Source organism: Neomonachus schauinslandi, chromosome 5, assembly GCF_002201575.2.
Source record: "Neomonachus schauinslandi chromosome 5, ASM220157v2, whole genome shotgun sequence".
Taxonomy (NCBI): Eukaryota; Metazoa; Chordata; class Mammalia; order Carnivora; family Phocidae; genus Neomonachus; species Neomonachus schauinslandi.
Genome location: NC_058407.1, coordinates 15,056,271 through 15,076,598, shown reverse-complemented (window position 1 = coordinate 15,076,598; position 20,328 = coordinate 15,056,271). Strand labels below are relative to the sequence as shown.

The 20,328-nt window shown below is 48.8% G+C and overlaps 1 protein-coding gene across 4 annotated transcripts in view; it reads left to right on the top strand.

The window, feature by feature from the left end:
* The window catches only part of BTBD11 (BTB domain containing 11), a 303,252-nt gene that overhangs the window by 221,073 nt on the left and 61,851 nt on the right, over positions 1-20,328 (top strand). For 3 of the 4 annotated variants that reach the window (XM_021687380.2, XM_021687381.2, XM_021687379.2), the window contains exon 4: positions 3,284-3,436. In XM_021687380.2, coding sequence (XP_021543055.1) covers positions 3,284-3,436 — 153 coding nt within the window. Of the gene's footprint in view, positions 1-3,039; positions 3,153-3,283; positions 3,437-20,328 lie in introns of those variants that run through there. The other variant, XM_044915343.1, reaches the window with a different exon arrangement.

Genomic DNA, 20,328 nt, shown 5'->3' with positions numbered 1-20,328 from the left:
ATTGAAGTTGGGGTGATGAAGAGAAGGCAATGTTGAAAGGAGAACAGGTACACAGAAAATTCCAGAAGAGGCTGGAATCCTGGGGTTCAGGGTTTCTTATTCTGGTGTTCGCTAGCTGTCTTGGTACAGGTGTGATCCTGAAGGCAGCAGGGCCTCGTTCTCTCCTCTTCAGGCTTCTCAGGAGCTGGTGGCGTGCCCTGGGCCTCAGCACCTCACAGAAAGGGCAGCACCCGAAGGGCAGTGTGCGGGGGAGACGCAGCCCCCCAGCGACAGGAAGTTGGGGGCCACGCTTCAGGGGCACTGAGCAAAGGAAAGGCAGCATGGGGTGGTGGGTGCCGCCTCCGAGGAGGAGAGTTCTCCCAGAGGAGAGTTCTCTGAGCGCTCGGGGCTGGTTTCTACGGTGATGGAGACATGGTGACAAAAATAAGTCTTGCTCACCTGAGACAGTAGAATCCAATTCAATTTCAAGACAGTGTGTGTTTATTGAGTGCCTGATTCGGTTTAGGTGATGGAGAGAATGAGAGAATGAAGGCGACAGCCCAAGCAGCAGGCTGACTCGGCCAGAAATTCCCTGGGAGACTGCCCCACAGGTCCATGGGGCCAGAAACTCAATTGCATCCATTTCACCCGGTAGGAAATTGGTAAATCTTAGTCTGTCTTGTGAACAAATATTTATTAAGGGCTTCCAGCCTCCCAGGGCTGCACTGGGGCTGTGGCTGGATCAGTGAACCTAGCAGATCTGGGTCCCTACCCCAATGGACTTTACATTCAACTGGGGCATTGGCAAGGCCAGGGGGTAAAGCCAGTGGGGTGGGGTCCGCCATGGGAGGGGTCCACATAGGGTGGATCATCAGGAGAAATGTTTAGGGTAAGGTAGGATTTGCACTGTGGTTTGAAGGTTAAGTGGGGTGTGGATTTTTAAAGGGCTGGAGGCCTTACAGACTGGGGACTGAGCTGCGTGGCCGAGAATGAAAATGTCGCACCAGCAATGGTCTATGACCAGCTCAGCCGGCTCTGCTGGGGGTGCATGCTGGGAAGTTAGACAAGAGAATGTCGGTATCACATGGGGTTATGGCACACAAACTATGTACTCGAACATCTTGGGTTCGACTCCCAGCTCTTGTACTTGCTAACCTTGTGATCCAGGGCATGCTACTTAACCTCAATAAACTTCATTCTCCTGATCTAGAAAACAGGCATAATCATAACTAGCTCGTTCGTTGGTCCCAAGCATTTAGATGAGATCATGAGTGAGATCAATTGAAATGAATGTAAAAGGCTTATTTAGCTGTTGAATATTAACATTGGAGAAACAGCTCACTCTCTAGGCAAACCAGAACTCACTACTAAAAACTCGGTTTGGGAGCTCGTGACACCTGCATACTGTGGGGGTTGGCTGCCTGGTCAACCCTTCCTTTACCACCTTCTGTCCATCCCACGGCAGCCATGCTGGACTGAATGGCAGCACTGGGGTCAGGATGAGACAGGAGAGGTGCCTCGAACACATTTGCATGGCCTGGCCTCCTTCAGTTTTGCGCCCTAGGCACCCCACTTGCCTCACCCTGGCAGGGGCTCTGCTGAACCTAGGAAACCTTGTTGGTCGACACAGTACATTTCTCAAAGTGTGTTCCTTGGTCTACTTAAGTCAGTATCGTAGAGGCCGCTTCTTAAAATTATATTCATGGACCTGTCACAGTCAGCATCTCTGGAGATAAGGACAGGGGATCTGCATTTTAACACACACACACACACACACACACATACACTCACGGGATTCCCAGCCCCTCTACCCATACAGTACCTTAGAGCAGAAGTTCTGTGAGTGCGGCCTCAGACCAGCAGCATCAGCATTGCCCAGGAACTCATGAGAAATACAGATTTTTGTCCACCTCCCCAATCAACTGAAACAGACACTCTAGGGGTGGAGCCCAGCAATTTCTATTTTAACAAGCCCTCCAGGTAATTCTGATTCACATTAAATTCACATGGGGGAGGTTTTAAAAACTACCAATATCCAGCCCCATCCTAGATGAATTAAACCAGAATTCCTTCAAAAGCTCCCCCACCACGTCTGCCTTCGGCTCAAGTCATGATCCCAGCATCCTGCGATCGAGTCCCACGTCGGGCTCCCAACTCAGTGGGGAGCCTGCTTCTCCCTCTCCCCTTGCCTGCTGCTCTGCCTACTTGTGCTCTATCTCTCTGTGAAATAAATAAATAAAATCTTTAAAAAAAAACCTCCCCCACCACAGGGGCGCCTGGGTGGTTCGGCTCAGGTCATGATCCCAGGGTCCTGCATCGGGCGGGCTCCCTGCTTGATGGGAAGTCTGCTTCTACCTCTCCAACTCCCCCTGCTTGTGTTCCCTCTCTCTCTGTGTCTCTCTCTGTCAAAAAATAAATTAAAAATCTTTAAAAATAATAATAATAAAAGCTCTCCCACCAACTCAGTAATCCTAATGGGAGGACAGAGTTTATGATGATCACTGGAAGAAACAGGAAGTTGGCACAAATGTATGGCATTACAAAGTATATGGTTCAGCCTTGGGCATTGTCTCAGTTAATTCTTGCAACAAGCTGCCCCTGCTGTGGTCTCATTAGCCTGTGAAGAACCTGAGGCTCCCAGAGCTTCAGGGGCTTGGCACCCCCCCCACCTCCACTCCCCAACAAGGGCAGTTTTGCTGGCCTTGACTGGGCATCCGCCTGGCCTGGATCTCAGGGAAGACTGCCTGTCCACTTGGCTCTTTGCACCTTTTCCAGGTGCTAAAAAAGCCTGTTGGCAGCCCAGTGCTCAGGCAGAACTGGGGCTGGGAGAACTCCACAAAGGGAGCGTGGGGAGACAGGAAGAGAGAGTTGGAGGACACCTTAGGGTTGGGCCCAGAATGGGGAGCCCCAAGGACTCATCACCCCAGGCGTTTTTTGGGGTTTTCTACTAAGGCCTGCCCCTGTGCTTGGTGCTTTAAGTGAGCCATCTCCTGTGTGTTCACATGATCTCTGAGGGAGATAACACTCCCAGGATCGTCACATGGTATCCCTGCTTTGCAGATGAGGAAACTGAGGCCCAAAGACTCTGGAGAGCCTGCCCCGGGGTCACCGGTGGGGTCACCGGTGCGATCAGGATGTCTGCGACGGCTCTCCCACCACTCCGGACATCAGAGGCAGGGTCCCCGGGGAAAGCGGGGGCGGGGGGGCGGGCGGGGGGTGCTGGGGACCGGCGAGGAAGGGGTGGGGCTGAGCCGGCAGCCCCCGCCACCCGGCCGCCCTAACTGTCTCCCGTCCTCCCGCGCAGGCCCTTCCTCGTGCTGCCGCCGCTGATGGAGTGGATCCGGGTGGCCGTGGCACACGCCGGCCATCGCCGCAGCTTCTCCATGGACAGCGACGACGTCCGCCAGGCGGCCCGGCTGCTTCTGCCCGGCGTGGACTGCGAGCCGCGCCAGCTCAGGTAGGGCCGGGCCGGGCCGGAGCCCCGCGAACGAGGGGCGCCCCTCCGGGGGGAGAGCGGGCCCCGCCGGCCGCGCGCAGGCCTCCGGGCGCAGCGCCCCCCCTTCCCGCCAGCCGGAGCCCCGCCCCGCGCTGGGCGCCCCGCGGACCGTACGGGCTCGGCCGTAGCAGTGACAGACGCGGGGCTGCCGAGCAGCGGGTCCCTGGACTGGCGGGGAAGAGGGAGGACAGGAGCAAGGCTGCGTGGGAATGCACCGGTTCTTCGAGGACCAGATAACCGTGTGCTTCTTTCTACTCCCCTTCTTTCTGCTCTCATTCTGCTCCTCTCCCTCCCGCCTTCTTCCCTCTCCCCACAAGAAATGCCGGGCTTCCTGTAGTTTCTGACAACACCTTGCAGGGGACAGTTGCTGGCTGAGAAAGAGCATAGCTCTGCTTTTTTGCATACGTGGGGATGGCTTGGCTCACTCTTTCCCAGGTCTGTATCCACATCTCCCCTCCTTCAGGCTGGGAATTCTTCTTGGGCCACTCAGGGGCCCCATGCTTGCGGGCTCATTTTTACCCAAAGCAAAAGAAGTACAATTACTCACTCCTGCTGAGTCAAAACCTGGGTCTAAATGCAAAAAGCAGGAAGCTGGGGGCTGTGTGTGCCTGTGTGTGCACTGTCTGGACTCCTCGTGCTGTCTTTCAGGGGTCGTGGTCACCATTTCCTTTCTTTTTTTCCCAGCTTTGTTGAGATTCAGTTGATACCACATTGTGGAGGTTTTAGATGTACAAGGTGTTGATTTGATACATTTAAATATTGCACAGTGATGACCACCACAGCTTTAGTTCCCATCTCCGTCCTGTTACACAGTAACCATTTCTTTTTTGTGGGCAGAACATTTAAGACCCACTCTCTTAGCAACTTTTGGGTGTATAGGATACAGTATTTTTAGCTATAATCCCCATGCTGTACATGAGTCCCAGAACTTATTCATCTTATAACAGGAGGTGTGTACCCTTGGACCAACATCTCCCCATTTCCCTCACCCACCTGCCCCTGGCAACCACCATTCTACTCTCCGTTTCTCTGAGCTCAATTTAAATTCCACATGTAAGTCTCTGTCTGTCTGCCTTATTTAACTTAGCATAATGCCCTCAAGGTCCATCCAAGCTGTTGCAAATGGTAGGGTTTCCTTCTTTCTCATGACTGAATAATATTCCATTATGTACATAAATATTTTTTCACATCTACTTTATCCATTCATCCATTGACAGACACTGCGGTTGTTTCCATATCTTGACTATTGTGACTAATGCTGCAGTTGAACGTGGGGGTGCAGATGTGTCTTTGAAATCCTGTTTTCGTTTCCTTTGGAGATAAACCCAGAAGTGGGATTACTGGATCATAGGGTAGTTTATTTTTCATTTTTTTGAGGAACTTTCATACTGTTTTCTCTGGTGGAATGGTGGCTGTACCAATATACATCTCCACCAACAGTGCACGGGGATTCCCTTTTCTCCACGTCCTCACCAACAGTTGTTATTTCTTAGCTTTTTGAAGAGAGCCATTCTAACAGGCGTGCGGTGATAGCTCCTTGTGGTTTTGATTTGCACTTCTCAGCATCTGGAGTTTCTAAACAGTTTTGGGGGAGGTTTCATTCAGTTTGTGAGGTCTCTGAGTTCCTTGAGTGTCCATGTCCCTGGGTGTAATGCTTCTGAGCTGTGTGGGGGTCTGTATCCCTGGGTGTGAGATCTTCGAATTGCTGAGAAGTCTGTGTCACAGTGTCTGTGGGCTGTTGGCAAGTCTGTGCTCACATTTTGAGCTGTCTGGCAACTTGAGGATCTGTGCCCCAGGTGTGAAGTCTCCCAGCTATTTGGTGTGGCCTGTGCAGGGTTGGAAGTCCCTAGGTTCCTGTGGGTTCTACATCCTGGATTGCTGGTCTCTGAACTCAGAGTACAAGCTCTCGGAGCTGTTGAAAGGGTCTTAATCAATGTGTAAGATCTCTTGGCTGGTTGGAGTCTTTGTTCTTGGGGGCCCTGAACTGGCTAGCTGTTTCCCAGGGTGTGAGGTCTCTGGCTGTTTGGGAATTTGTATTCTTGGTGTATGGTATACAAGATAGTTTTGGGTATGTGTCCAAAATATGTCTGTCCGCAGGTCTCTGTTCTGTTTCTATATCTATCTTCAGATTGTGAGGTTCTGGAAGTATTTGGGGAGTCTGTATCCAGAGTATCTCATCCCGAACACTTGGGTATCTGTGTTCACTGGAGTGAATCCCTTGAGCCATCTGTCGGTCTCCGTTTACAAGCTGTGTGGGCATCTCTGTCTAGAGTATGAGAGCTGAGAAGTTTGGGTGTCTGTGTCCAAGGCATGGGTTGTCTGAGTGGTTTGAGGGTCCTCATCTCAGAGTTTGAGGTCTCCAAGTTTTTTGTTAAATGTTTAATGTCCATCTGCTGTTGGGGATTTGTGCTGATGAGTGGGGTTTCTGAACTTTTTTGGTGATCTGTGTTTCAAGGTGTGAGTCTAAAATATGTACAGAACTCATACAACTCAATAACAAAAAACCAAACAATCTGATTATTAAACGGTCAGAGGATCTGAATAGACATTTCCCCAAAGAAGAAATGTCGAGAGATGTTCAACATCACTCAACATCGAGAAAATGCGAGTCAAAACCACAATGAGATATCACCTCACACCTGTCAGAATGACTGTTATTAAAAAGACAAGAAACAACAAGTGTTGGCGAGGCTGTGGAGAAAGGAGAATGCTCATGCACTGTTGGTGGGAATGCAAACTGGTGCAGCTGCTGTGGAAAACAGTATGGAGCTTCCTCAAAAAATTAAAAATAGAACCACTTTATGATCCAGCAGTTCCATCTGAAGAACACAAAAACACTAATTGGAAAAGATACATGCACCCCTGTGTTTATTGCACATTGTTTACACTGGCTAAGATATGGAAACACCCTGTGTCTATTGATGGATGAATGAATAAAGATGTGGCAAATATATATATATATGGTAGAATACTACTTAGCATAAAACCCAGTGAAATCTTGCCATTTACAACAACATGGATGGACCTTGAGGATATTATGCTAAGTGAAATAAGTCAGACAGAGAAAGACAAATACTGCAGGATTTCACTTATATGTGGAATCTAAAAAAGCCAAAACAACAACAACAACAAAAACCCAGACTCATAGATACAACGAACAGATTGGTGGTTGCCAGAGGAGAGGGGAATGGGGCAGTGGGCAAAATGGGTGAAGGGGATTAAGAAGTACAGACTTCTAGTTATAAAATAAATAAGTCATGAGGATGGGGAATATGTTCAGTAATACTTACGAACTTGTAAGGTGACCGATGGTAACTGGACTTCTGGTGGTGATCATTTCACAATGTATACAAATGTCAAATCACTATTGGGTACATCTAAAACTAATATAATACCATACATCAATTATGTCTCAATAAATAAAAATAAATTTTTAAGACACCTTAGGACAGACGTCTTCAAAGATTTAAGAAGCCTCACACGCTAAACACACTCGAGATACTTCAGACTCAAACTTTGAAAGCCACACCCTAAGTGAGTTCAGGGACCTCACCTTGAATACAGAACTCCAGATGCCATAGATGCAAACTTGGACCACAGACCCTCAAAGAGGTTAGAGACTTCACACCTGAACACACACCGTCAAAGACTTCTGACTCCTACATAATCACCATTTTCAAATCCCGGCTGCGCCTCCGATGAGGAACTGCCCTTCCTCTGAAATTCATCTAACCCAATCATGTGACCAGGCTGCAGAGATTTCCACCCTTCCAGGATCTGACTGGGGTCTGCAAGGAAAGGGAGGGTTTGCAGCATAAAACAGAGCCCCCTGAAGACCCAGAGGCGCCCCTCCACCCGGGACCACGCAGGGGGCTGATCTAAGTTATCATTGCTGGCATTTGTTGAATACTTACTGTATGCTGGGCTCCTTGAAGTGCTTTACACGGATTAATTAATATCTAATATTTCCCAAACCTTATGAGGTGGATACTGTTATCATGCCCACTTTATAAATAAGGAAACTGAGGCACAGATAGGTTAAATAACATGCCCGAGGTCATAGGACTAGTAAGTGATGAAGCCAGGATATGGATTCAGGTGGCCCAGACCTCCAGGCCCACAGTCCTAACCACCGAGTTGTACTCTCCTTGGGTTTCTGTCTAGGCTGTCTAGGCAGTTTCTACCTGCACGGCCATTCCTTATACCTTGCCACCTGGAATAACAGCATGTCTTGGGGGGAGGCTAAGGAGCAGTCATTTATTGAGCACCTACTGTGTGCTAGTTATCAATTACAGGAGGAGATTTACATTCATTACGTGTCTCCTTTAATCCCTGAGGCAGCCTCCTGAGGTGAGTATCATCTTCGCATTTTACAGATTAGGAAGCTGTTGGGGGGACAATTTATAGATGGAGGTACCAGAGATGAGGTCCTCGTGGCTCATACTCCAAAGCCCATCCTCTGCCCACAAGACTCCCCTGCTGCCTCTTTCCCAGAAGTGGCACCTTACCTGCAGGCTCTCTCCCACCACCTCACCTGCTGTCCCCAGCTCGAGTCGGAGCTGTCCTCAAGGCTCTAGCTCTTCTCCTTGCAACAGTCCTGAGTCTGCTGGGTGGCAGGGAAAGTAAGATGTTTCCTTAACTGTGGCTGTCCAAGTATTCCTTCTTGTTTGTCATGCTCTCAAGAGACTCCATAGCTTAAAGGTTAGGAGTTTGGGCTCCAGAGTCCCATTGTCTAGATCCAAATCCCACCGCCACGGTTAATTAGCTGTGCATCTTTGGGCAAGCTAGTTACCCTCTCTGGACCTTTGTTTTCCAACCCATAACATGTCCATTATGAAAACAGCCCCCCTCAGAGGTTGGTACAGGCACAAAGTGGGGCCAAGAACATGAGACACTTGTACAGACAAGGCCTAAAAGGAAGAAAGTGCTCACGACATGGTCTTTATTAGCTAGCATTGCCCCAGGCCTCTACTATCCCTGAAATAACAATGGAGACTCGTACCTATGTATTGCTTTATAATTCTTTTTTTTAAGATTGTATTTATTTAATTAAGAGAGAGAGAGAACAAGCTATGGGGGGGGAGGTGGCAAAGGGAAAGGGAGAAGCAGACTCCCCACTGAGTAGGGAGCCCGGTGCTGGGCTTGATCCTAGGACCCCAGGATCATGACCTGAGCTGAAGGCAGACACTTAATCGACTGAGCCATGCAGGTGCCCCATATTGCTTTATAATTCTTAAAGGCTCTTAACATTTTCTCATGTGAACCTCAAACCAGATACTGTTGTTATCCAGGAAAGTAGTGCTGTCCCATTTTACAGAGGAAGAAATCAAGGCCCAGCAAGATTAGGTAACTCTCCCAGCCTCACACAGATACTAAGTGACAGGGTTAAGAGCCCAGACACCCAGAGATACAACCAATTTTTCTGGTTCCCCAACCATAGACCTAGACTCAGCCCTCTTCAAGGATGCTAACGACCCTCTTCCAGATGCTTCTTTTCCTTGTTGCAATTCTGTAGACTGAGCATGAGCTTCCAGGGGCCACTGTCCATCTCCGTGCCCCTCGTCCAGCATGGAGCTCTTACTGGTATCCAGGACGCAAGCATGATGCCCTGGCAGGCCAGAATGCACACATGGATAGTGGGGAAACAAAAGAAGTCAGTTCCATTCAGTCTCCAGGCTATTTTTAGTCCTTTAGCTCTCAATTCTTGACTCCTTTGTCTCCAGAATCATGATTGATGTGTAGAAGACGTACTCATCGACTGGCCCAGCTGAATGTTCAAGTTTGGAAATCATTTTTGAAGAGAAAAAGAAAATACAATATTTCATTAGCTTTCCTAAATAGTAAGTGTAAAACTCAGAAATTCCATTAACTAGGCTAAATTCAGTACATGACGGATGCACCAGTGTAAAAAAAAAAAAAGACTATTTTTCAGTCTAGGCAACTTACAGACACATCTATACATATATTTTCCCACCTCATATCATGTGACCTCAAGCAGGAATTGCTGTCTCCAGTCTGCAGGAAGTTTTGCTCATTCAGATATCCAACAAATAGGTATTGGACACCTACTCTGTGCCTGGCACTCAGTCTTCATGGCGCGCAGTCCCCAACAATTGTGCAAGGCAGGCTTTATTATCCCATTTTACAGATAGAAGGCTGAGGCTCACTGAGGCTGTGGAAATTGTCTGAGATCACACAGCTACTCTGAGGCACGTGAGTTCTAGAATGGAGGACTTGGCGAGGGAAGGTAACAACACAGTCTCCTTGTCGCCCTCCCCTCCCCACTCCCAGACATTCATCCTCCCAGTTGCCAGGTAGGCGCTTAGTTCTGGGCTGGGCTGAGCAGAGCTCAGAGCTTGAAGCTCGCCTCTCTCAATAAACAGCCCTAGAAAGGGGCGGGTCCTTGGATGTTCTAACAAATTCAGGGACTTGGGATCTTGGTGTTGGCGGCTAGTGTCGTGACTGTTAGCACATATAATTACCTACCAGCTGGCCGAGGTGTCCTGGTGGGAAGCAGCCTGGGATACCAGCTGGGACAGAACAACCGAGTCAAGGATTCTCAGGTCTGATGCTAGCGCAGCCATTGATTTTCAGAGCGACCTTGGCCAAATGCAGCCCGAGCGCTTCTTTTGTCTTTATTCGGCTATGGTAAAGCCTCACCATGGTGATCGGGTTTATTCAAAAGGAACACCATTTGATGGGACTGCAGTCTGTAAGCTGACAGGGGTGACCCATTTACTCTTCCTTAATTAAAGTATCAGATAATCTAAACCTGGGACATTCGGCCTTTTCTCTTTTTCTTTTCCCTCTCCTTTGGGAGGGGGGAGGGGGGAGGGGAGGCAGTAGAATAAAGGAAAGAACAAATAAGACATCCTGGCGGGCTTTGTACATTTTCTTATTAATAATTGGTCTTGAAACATTTTAGAAATACAAAGACTAAATACTGTTTGTTTCCCCATATTTGTAAGAGGCAGTTTTTCTGCTCCAGGGTAGGGCTGTATTAAAATAATGATAATAAGGCGAGTTCTCAAATCCTAACTTAGCTGATAAACAGCACCTACCAACAGGATTTGGGGGTTGTTAGAACCACGAGCTCGCTCCAGGAAATGGCTGCTCTTTTTGCAAAGAGTGTCTCTTAAATTCAAACCAGGTTTTGAGCTGTCCCCAAATGGGTAAGTTAGGGAGTGGTACAGTGCAAAGGGTATCAGGATAGGATACCAGGGTCATCATTATGTTCTTTCCTTCACTCTTTCATTGTATTTATTGAGCACCTACTAGGTGCCAAACCCCACTCTAGATGCTCTCATCTGGGTCTGCTGCTTCGTAACAGGTGACCTTGGGCAAGTCACTTCACCTGCCTCATGGGATGAGATTCATTCCCTGTAACGATGGGGGTGACAGCTGCTTCATGGGGTGGGGAACCCTAGAAGGGAGTCGAGTATGAATTTAACGAATTGCACCAGAGCTTGATCTGCTACTTTTAACCCTCCTCAGTTCTCCTGGACACCTTTTGAGGTTAACAGGCTTTGTCATTTGTCCAGTTTGGGTCAAACTAGGTTCTAAGGTGAAGGTTGCACCACAACAGTACCTGTCTTAAGATTCTGGTACCTTGGGGCGCCTGGGTGGCTCAGTTGGTTAAGCGACTGCCTTTGGCTCAGGTCATGATCCTGGAGTCCCGGGATCGAGTCCCGCATCGGGCTCCCTGCTCAGCGGGGAGTCTGCTTGTCCCTCTGACCCTCCCCCATCTCATGGTCTCTGTCTCTCATTCTCTCTCTCTCAAATAAATAAAATCTTAAAAAAAAAAAAAAAGATTCTGGTACCTTCCACCCAGCCCTATAATGACAGCTGGGAGTTTGGGTTCGTTTACCAAACATGTATGGGGTGCCGATGGTCGGCCAGTCCCCATGGGGAGCATAGGGACACCACATCAGGGCCACAGCATCCGGTGGTCACCGAGTCACCTAGAAGACAGACCTCATCCTGCTAGAGCTGTTGGCCCTCATTCCTATAAGAAGAGGATCAGCCGGATGAGGGGAGTTCTGGCTCTTGATGTCAGAAGGAGAGATGCTCTCCATCGTCCTCCCCGCATCTGTATGGAGCCAGGCCTTGTTCTGGGCACAGAGACCCCAGGACTGAGGCACCACTGGGGAGATGCGGACAATAAACAGTAGTAACAAATGGGCAAGGTGATTTCAGAGTCTGAGTGCTACAAAGAAAGTGAACCTGTGTGGGGCAGATAGGAATTGAGGAGGCATTCAGAGAGCACCTTGGGCTCCAAAGGGGAAAGACAGTGTGACGCTCCTGCTTTATTCAAGGGTACACTTGCTATCATGGGCAGGAGACCCTGGAGGAAGAAGGGAGGGGATCTGGAGCCACATCCACAGCAGCCATTTCCCTCAGTCACTTCCACATCAACCCCTGAATCCAGCCCTGGGGCCTCCCCGTCTGTCCCTCAGAAGGTCATGGAGGTGGAGCACCTGGGCCCTGGCGTGGCTCCGTGGGCCCTGGAAGGCTCCCCAGCCTCTCACAGAGTCAGAAGTCACTCTCTCTCTCCTTCCTTGGAATGCCCTTGTCCTTGCCTGGCTCCGGAAAATTCCTCAGCTCCCCGCAGCCTCTTGGGCTGGGCCGGGCTGAAGGTGCAGCCACAGAGTCCCAGCCGCCTCCTCAGTCCAGTGGGCATGAAATCCGTGCTGCAGGCCCCATGGTGACCCCAGCGAGCCTCCACCGCCCCACACTAATGTCAGTGCATTAGCGCCTCCTGGAAGACAAACCTGCCCTCGCCCTGATCCCAGGAGAGTCACCGTGGGTCTCCCCTGTCCTCCCCTAACGGCACCGGGGTCAGGCCATGAAGCCTGCTCCGGGAGCTGAGCTAGCAGGGCGGTCCTGCCCTCCGCAGGCACACACCGAACACCTACCGTGTGGCTGTCACACCATCTGGGGGTGGCAGGGGGCAGGACAGAGAGGTCTCCAAGTAATTACAGAAAAATGTGCTAACTCTTCAAATATAGGGCAGTCCAGACCGCGCCCCAGGAGGGCTAGAAAGGCAGGAGGTGCCCTTTGATGTGAATGCTGCAGAATGAACAGACTGATCAGGTAGAGAAGGTGAAGAGAGCAGAGGAGGGGAAGTCCGTCCGCACAGGGGGAACCGCGTACGCCTCCAGTTGGGAGCGTGTGTTGGAGGAAACGAGGAATTCAGACCATTCGAGCGCCACGGCTCTGAGCCGCCTCCTGGGGGTCAGGCCCTGAACCAGGCATGGGACACGGCGCAGAGTGCGGGGCTGAGATCTGCATGTGGGGGGTCTTTGGTGCAGAAGTCTGACTGCGTATGCAGGAGGTGGGAGCCATCGCGGACTTTCAGCAGGGAGACGACACCAGATTTGTATTATTTTTTTTTAAGATTTATTTATTTATTTTAGAGAGAGAGCAAGGGAGAACGAGTGTGGGGGGAGGGGCAGAGGGCGGGAGAGAGAGAGAATCTCAAGCAGACTCCACGCTGAGTGCAGAGCCCAAGGCAGGGCTCAATCTCAGGACCCTGAGATCATGACCTGAGCTGAAATCAGGAGTCGGATGCTTAACCGACAGAGCCACCCAGGTGCCCCCAGATTTGTATTTGGGCAAGAGGGGCTGGTGGCCGTGTGGATGATGGGCGGAGGCGGGCGGGAGTGGGCCGGGGGTCCAGAAGCGGTTGCGGGAACACAGGTGAGAGCAGCCGGCTGCCGGACTGAGAGGTGGGGAGGGCTGGAGACACAGCGAAGTTGAAGGGGCAGGACTTGGTGACCCGTGCAGGGGTGAGGGAGTGAGGGGTGTTAGGCGTGACCCCGGCAGCCGGGGTGGGGGTGATGCTGGGGTGTTAGTGTTTCCTAGGGACGGAGTTCGGTTTGGGAAGATGAAAAGGCTCCCGGGATGAGTGGTGGTGGCCGTGGCACAACGGTGGGAACGTACTCAATGCTACGGAACGGCACACCTGAAAATGCTTGGGATGGTAAATCTGTGTCGCGTATATTTTACCACCATTTTTTTTTTATTTTTTTTTTATTTTTTTTTAAGATTTTATTTATTTATTTGAGAGAGAGAATGAGAGAGAGAGAGCACATGAGAGGGGGGAGGGTCAGAGGAAGAAGCAGACCCCCTGCTGAGCAAGGAGCCCGATATGGGACTCGATCCCAGGACTCCAGGATCATGACCTGAGCCAAAGGCAGTCGCTTAAACGACTGAGCTACCCAGGCGCCCACCATTTTTTTTTTTTAATGGCCGTGTTACCAAATGAAAAATACCATGCAGGATAGTGTATAAGGTGTCAGCTTTGTGTGAAGAATGCACTTGTGTTTGCTACCCGGGTCAGGCTGTCTCTGGAAGGGTAGACATGAAACCGTTACCCGGGGTGGAATCGGTTTGGCAAACTGGGTCTATGGGTTTCCTGTGGCTTCTGTAACAAAGTACCGTGGACAGGATGGCTTAGAACAACAGACGTGTATGGTCTCACAGTTCTGGAGGCCAGTAGTCCAAAATCAAGGTGTCAACGGGGATGTGCTCCTTTCAGATCCTCTGCGGGAGGATCCTTCCTTGCCTCTTCCAGCTTCTAGAAGCTCCGGCTGTTCCTTGGCTTGTGGCAGGCAGCATCACCCCAATCTCTGCCTCCTCCTCACGTGGCCTTCTTCTCTCTGTATCTCCATCCACATTTTCATCTGCTTATAGGGACACCAGTCCTATTGGATTAAGACCCACATCCTAACTTGATTACATCCATAAAGACCCTATTTCCAAGTAAAGTTACAGGTGGGGAACTAGATGTCAACATATTGATGGGGGAACATAATTCAACCCATCACACGGGGGGACAGAGATGGGAGGGAAACTCACCTGACTGTTGGATTTTGTAGCATGTGGTACCTATTCCCCTCACCAGATTTTTACAGTAAAAAGTCACTCTGGGGTTTCTGTCTTGGGAGAGTATGTAGCTAGGGATGCTATTAACAAGTACAGGACAAGGACAATATGGGATAAGTAATAATGGGTTCAGTTTTGAATATGCCAAAGGCAAGTTGCCACCCCAGCTGGTTGTCCACCGAAATGAGAGGGTCCGTGTAAGGCTTTTTCACCAGAGCAAGCTTGCCAGGGAGTCAGCTGCTCTCCCCGAGCATCTAACAGAGAGGAAGCAGAGCACAGTGGTTAGGAGTGTGGGCCCTGCCGCCTGACACCTGAGTTCCAGTCCTCGCATGACCACTTACTCTCTATGTGACCTTAGGTGAGTTGCTCACCTCTCTAGGCCTCAGTTTCCGTATCTGCAAAATGGGGGATTGCCCACCTCATAAGGTTGTGGGTGGATCAAATAAAATAATATTTATTTATGGGGCGCCTGAGTGGCTCAGTCGGCTAAGCAGCCAACTCTTGATTTCAGCTCAGGTCATGGTCTCAGGGTCGTGATCACGATCGAGCCCTGAGTCTGGCTACGTGCTTAGTGCAGAGTCTGCTTATCCCTCTCCGTCCCCCTCTGCCCCTTACCCGCTTGCTCTCTCTCTCTCTTTCTCCCTCTCTCTCTCTCTCCAAAATAAGCAAATAAAATCTTTTAAAAAAACTAAAAATAATATATATTTATTAGCACCATGTGGCATATAAGCCATGTAGTACACTGTGTCATAGTAAATGCACATTAAATATTGGTGATTATCTTTATTCCACCACTTGGGACCAAGAAGGTCTGCTCCTCCTTGTTGTGAAAAATAATAGCCTCAACTTCCTCTGAGAGAGAGGGGAAATAAGTATCTTGATGAGATGTGGTCGTATACCACCGGGGATAGGGCTTGTGGCCCAGACTGAGGCCAGGTGTGTCTCCACCCTTCTGTGTCTAATGCTGAGGCAGCCACCCTAGCATGCCGGAAGAGAATCAACCCAGCCAGCTAACCGGGGGGGCCCCTCTCCCCACCCCAGTGACAAGCAGGAGTTTTGAAGGCCATCACTGGCTAGAGTACCGCACCTCCTCAAAGCAACTGAGCACCCATCACCAGCTGCATTTGCAACCTTAAGTGGGGTCACTAGTGGAAGAGGTAGCAGAAGGAAAGGAGGATGTGTGTGGACAAAGGCACATATGGCTCCTGATTGGCAGGGCCCAGGTGAGCAAGAAGTTAGGGAAGAGGTTAGGGGGCATAGAATATTCCAGAAGAAAGGGTCATGCACATGGACTTAGACAGCTGGCTTCCTTATCTTGTTAGAGCTGGGGCAGAAATCAGATATACTTGAATTCTGGGGCCTACCACAGAGCCTGCACATAGGTGGGTCCAGTAGGTAATTGTGGAAAGATAGAAGGGAGGAAGGAAGGGAGGAAAGGAGGAGGGGAGAGAGGGAGGGGAGTTGAGTTATACTAGGTATGTTGCTGGTACTATAAATAAACAGACTAAGACTTTTCCTGGACTAATGCAGATGCAAAAAGGCTTCAACGTGGAGACGTGGGTAGTCGGATAAGAGTCAGGTGTCTCGAAGAGAGGTCTCAACTCTGGAGGCCTTTGGAGGGAGACACTGGCAGACGGGTGACCACCAATGCCCCAGGGAAGGTACTGATGAAGAGGAATCACCATGACACAAAGGGAGAGAGGCCCTAGGTCAGAGAAGAGCCCGAAGAAGGTGAGGTAGTGGGTGCCAAGGGAACCCAGGCGGAGAGGGGGCCACCGGAACCCCAGGCAGCTGCAAGGGACGCGCCCTCTGCAGCGGGGCTTTCTACACCTGGGTGGGGGCAGAAACCATATTGCAGGCGACAGACAATTTGCCAACACTTGGGATTTGTTCCGAGCTTTCAGAGTGTTAAAAGCAAAACAGAAACACATTGTGATGCTTGCAGCAACACCGAGAACTACATCTTAAATGGCATTTGGGGCTCGCTTCCAAATTGGAGCTTCCCATCCAAGCTGGCTTCGTGAGGGAGTAGTTTGCCATATGGGATTTGGCTTCCAGGGAACAGGGACTTTTTTTTTTTTCTTTCTCTTTTTTGGCCTCCTCTTGAATCTGTTAAATTTCTGCCCAGGGTGCTTCTTGACTTATCTGCCAGTGAATCTTTTAAACTCTAGTTTAAAATATTATTTACGCAGGAACAGTATCTTCCCTTCACAATTAGGCAGGCAACCAGTACTTATTACAGAGGCATGTGCTTAGTACAAAGTACTTAGTACAAAGCCATGACAACAAAGGGGCTTTGGGTGACAGGGAAGGAGCGGGTCCCCTCCTTCAGCTTGTCTGTCGTCTTCACGAAGTGCTGGGTGTGCGGGCCGTTTTTCCAGAATGAACTTCCCTTTCATCAGTTCATTAAATTGCTCTAGGAAATGTTAAGAACCACCAGACTCAATGATCTCCAAAGGCCTGCCTAGCCCTGAAGATTATTCCGTCTTGTGACCTGACGTTAGATGTGCAGATGGGAATGAGACTTTTACCTGTGGGGGAAACTGAGGCACACAAAAAATGGAAAGAAATAGGTGGAGCTTCAGCTCATGGCCACTGCTGTATCTTAGCAGATGATAGAGGGAACTAATGATCAAGAACCTGTCTGGACCAGACACTGTCCTGGGTGCTTCTCACACTCTGCTCCATTCAGCTATATGAAGGGTCTTTCTTTTCCTCGCACTGAGGAATTTCTCCACACTGAGAACCCCGGGGCTCCCCGGGGTTAGGAAACCTGCCCACCATCACATGTAGAATGTGTCCCATCTTAGATTCAAACCAAGTCTGTCTGACTCCAAAGCCCAGTTCTCTCTGCCAAAGGGGTAGCTCCAGTCAGAGAATCAACATTGGGAAATGTGAAAGTCACTTTGAACGAGGCCCACAGATTCATCTTGAAAGCTCAGCCTCCAGCCTTAGTTCCTCTTAGAAATTCGGGTGCATGGCAGCCTCTTGCACCAACCTAATAGAGTCAGCGTGGGCCAGTGCCAAAGATCCTCGTGAAGACTTAACGTGGAACTATTCTACCAAATGGCCGAGAAATATATGAAAAGGACTCAACCTCACTAGTCATCCTGAAACGCATTCCAAACCACACCCAGGTATGCCTTTCACACCCATCGGATCCAGCAAAAAAGTTACAGTGTGATGATACCAGATTTGAGCAAAGATGTAGAACGGTGAGACCACCTCTGTACCATCGGGCACTCTGAATTTACTTTCAAGTAAACTTGAAAACACATTATTCCACTCTTAGGTCTATGTGCGGGGAATCCTCCGTATGGAAATAAGGAGGCGTGTACAAAGGAGTTCATTTTGTATTTATAATAGCAAAATAAAGAAAACGGAAAAGAAACAAGCTGTCTACAAGAGAAGGAATGAATAAATGTTCATTCAACAGAATACCAAGTAGCAAGGAAAATAAATGAACCAGATCTACATGTTATTACACAGCCAAATCCCAGAAACATAATATTGTGTAAAAAAAAGAAAAAAGAAAAGCAAACCGAGGCAGGATTTTGTGTAGTGTGCTAACATTTACATAAAGTTTACCAAAATGCAAAACAGTCTGTATATTATCAGGAATTGAGTAAAAGTCATAAAATGTATAAAGCATGCATAAGGATGATAAATGTCAAACTGAAGAGAGAAGGTAATCTCAGGAAGGTGGACAACATGATAGAATCAGGAGAGGTGTGTAGTACTTACAGTGCTTTGTGTGCACTTACAATGCTTTATTTTTTCCGCGGGGTTGGGTGGTGAGCATATAGGTGGTCATTGTATTACCTTTTTATTTTATGTGTGCCCTAAATTAATTTATTAACAATAAAAGTTAGTTAGCCAGTGTTTGTAACAGCATATTTAGAAGGCCAGTTCTGGGATGTTAATAAGCATTATTTTTTAAAAGTGGCAAGTGGTCCAATAAATTTGGGGAACACTGGCCTAAATAAAAACCAAACAGGTTTTTAAAAACTCTCAGTGCTTTTAACAACCTATGTTTCTTGTACGTCCCAAGGAGAAGGTTATCCTGTTTAAATGCCGTACAGCAGGGTTGGCAAACTAGAGCTGTTTGTCTCCTGTTTTTATAAATGAAATAGCCTGGACCACCAGCCACACCCATTTTGCTTATTATAGTCTGTGGCTGCTTTCACACAGCAGCAGAATTGAGTAGTTACGACAGAGACCGTATGGCCCACAAAGCCTAAAATATTTACTAGTCGGCCTTTTGCAGAAAACATCTGTGCACCCATCATAGAGCATCTTACGGGACTGGTGTCCCTGGGAGTGTTGGAATGGTCACACTCAAGCTTTGCCCTTGTACCACCACCACTGATGCGTGTGTGTATTTGTGAAAATTATTACACAGAAGACCCCTAGTCCTTTCTAGATTCCTTGGAGGATGGTGTGTGTACTTTTCTCTTTGAATCTCCAACACCTAACCCAGTAGTGGCATGTACTTGCCACTTCCTGTGTGCTTCCCTGAATTGATTTTTTTTTTTTAGATTTTTTATTTATTTTTTATTTTTTATTTTTTTTGACAGAGGGAGACACAGCAAGAGAGGGAACACAAACAGGGGGAGTGGGAGAGGGAGAAGCAGGCTTCCTGCGGAGCAAGGAGCCCGATGCTGGGCTCTATCCCAGGACCCTGGGATCATGACCTGAGCCGAAGGCAGACGCTTAATGACCGAGCCACCAGGCGCCCCTTCCCTGAATTGATTTTAATTTAAAAACCCATTTGTGGAATGGATTCATTAGGATACAGATTCATTAGCTGTAACAGACCTGCAAAATACCTGTGGTTTGGATAAGACAGGAGTTTGAAATTGGAGTTACGGCAACTCCAAGCCAGGCACGCAGGCACCTTCCCTCTTGTTGCTCTGCCATCCCGTAAGTGATGGCATGGCGTGATATGACTGACCCCACCCACCAGGAATTCCTTTCTTTAGTGGGAAGAGGGCAAGTAGAAGGATAGAGCAGACTCCAGAGATTGCACATACCGCTTCCCTTACTTCCTGTTGCTCAGCGCTTAGTCGTGTGGCAGTATCTGATTGCCCAGAAGCCACCTTCCTCTGGGCAGCCATGTGCCCAGCTAAAAATTCAGGTCCTACAACAATACATGAAGGAGATAAAGGACTCTCTGGAGGACTCCTCAACAACCAGCCTTTACCAAAGAGGGATACATGAAGGGCTTGCCAAAATTAGGGGTGACTCTTTTCTCTAAAGGATAGGCCTCATTTTCGACTCTTTTAAAATATGCCATGATGCCAAAGCAAGTGATGATGCCTTATTACTTTCTATACAAAAGAACATGACAGCACGTTCAGAAATGAGCACACTAGTTTCATTCCCCTGGGTGTTTGTAGCCCTTGCATTTGAGAGAGCTCTTTTTTCACATATTTGAATGGACCCGGAATTTCTGTTTTGTGGGGAGGCAAACACAGTGGGTTTTGCCACTAACTGGCCATCTACTTCTGCAGAGGAGAAAGGTTCCGGGCCTCTTGGGATCTCTCACAAGGCAGAAGAGATTGGCTGGGAGGAAGACATGGAAGCACACTTTCTTTACCTTATCCGAGACAGGTTAATGAGCCGGCCCTTCTCTGTACTTTGGTAGCAGCATTAAACAGCAAGTAGACACAATTTTTGGACAAAGATTTCTCCTAGGAACTTGGCACCATCACACGTCCCATTTGCTGCAAAAATACACTTTTTTTCCTTACAAAGGTGCACGGAGATCTTGGTGTGACTTTACTTCAGCACCAAACAGTCTCAATTTGTTCATCTTTTCGCTACCCAAAAGAAAAGGAAAAACTCATCAGCTTGGGGGCCTGGAAGCCTATGAAAGGGAATTTGGCTTTTTGGGAAAGGGTGTTGAGCAGGGCTGGTATCCAAGTCAGGCCTGTCGTCCTCTGAATTGTCATTTCACAATTCAT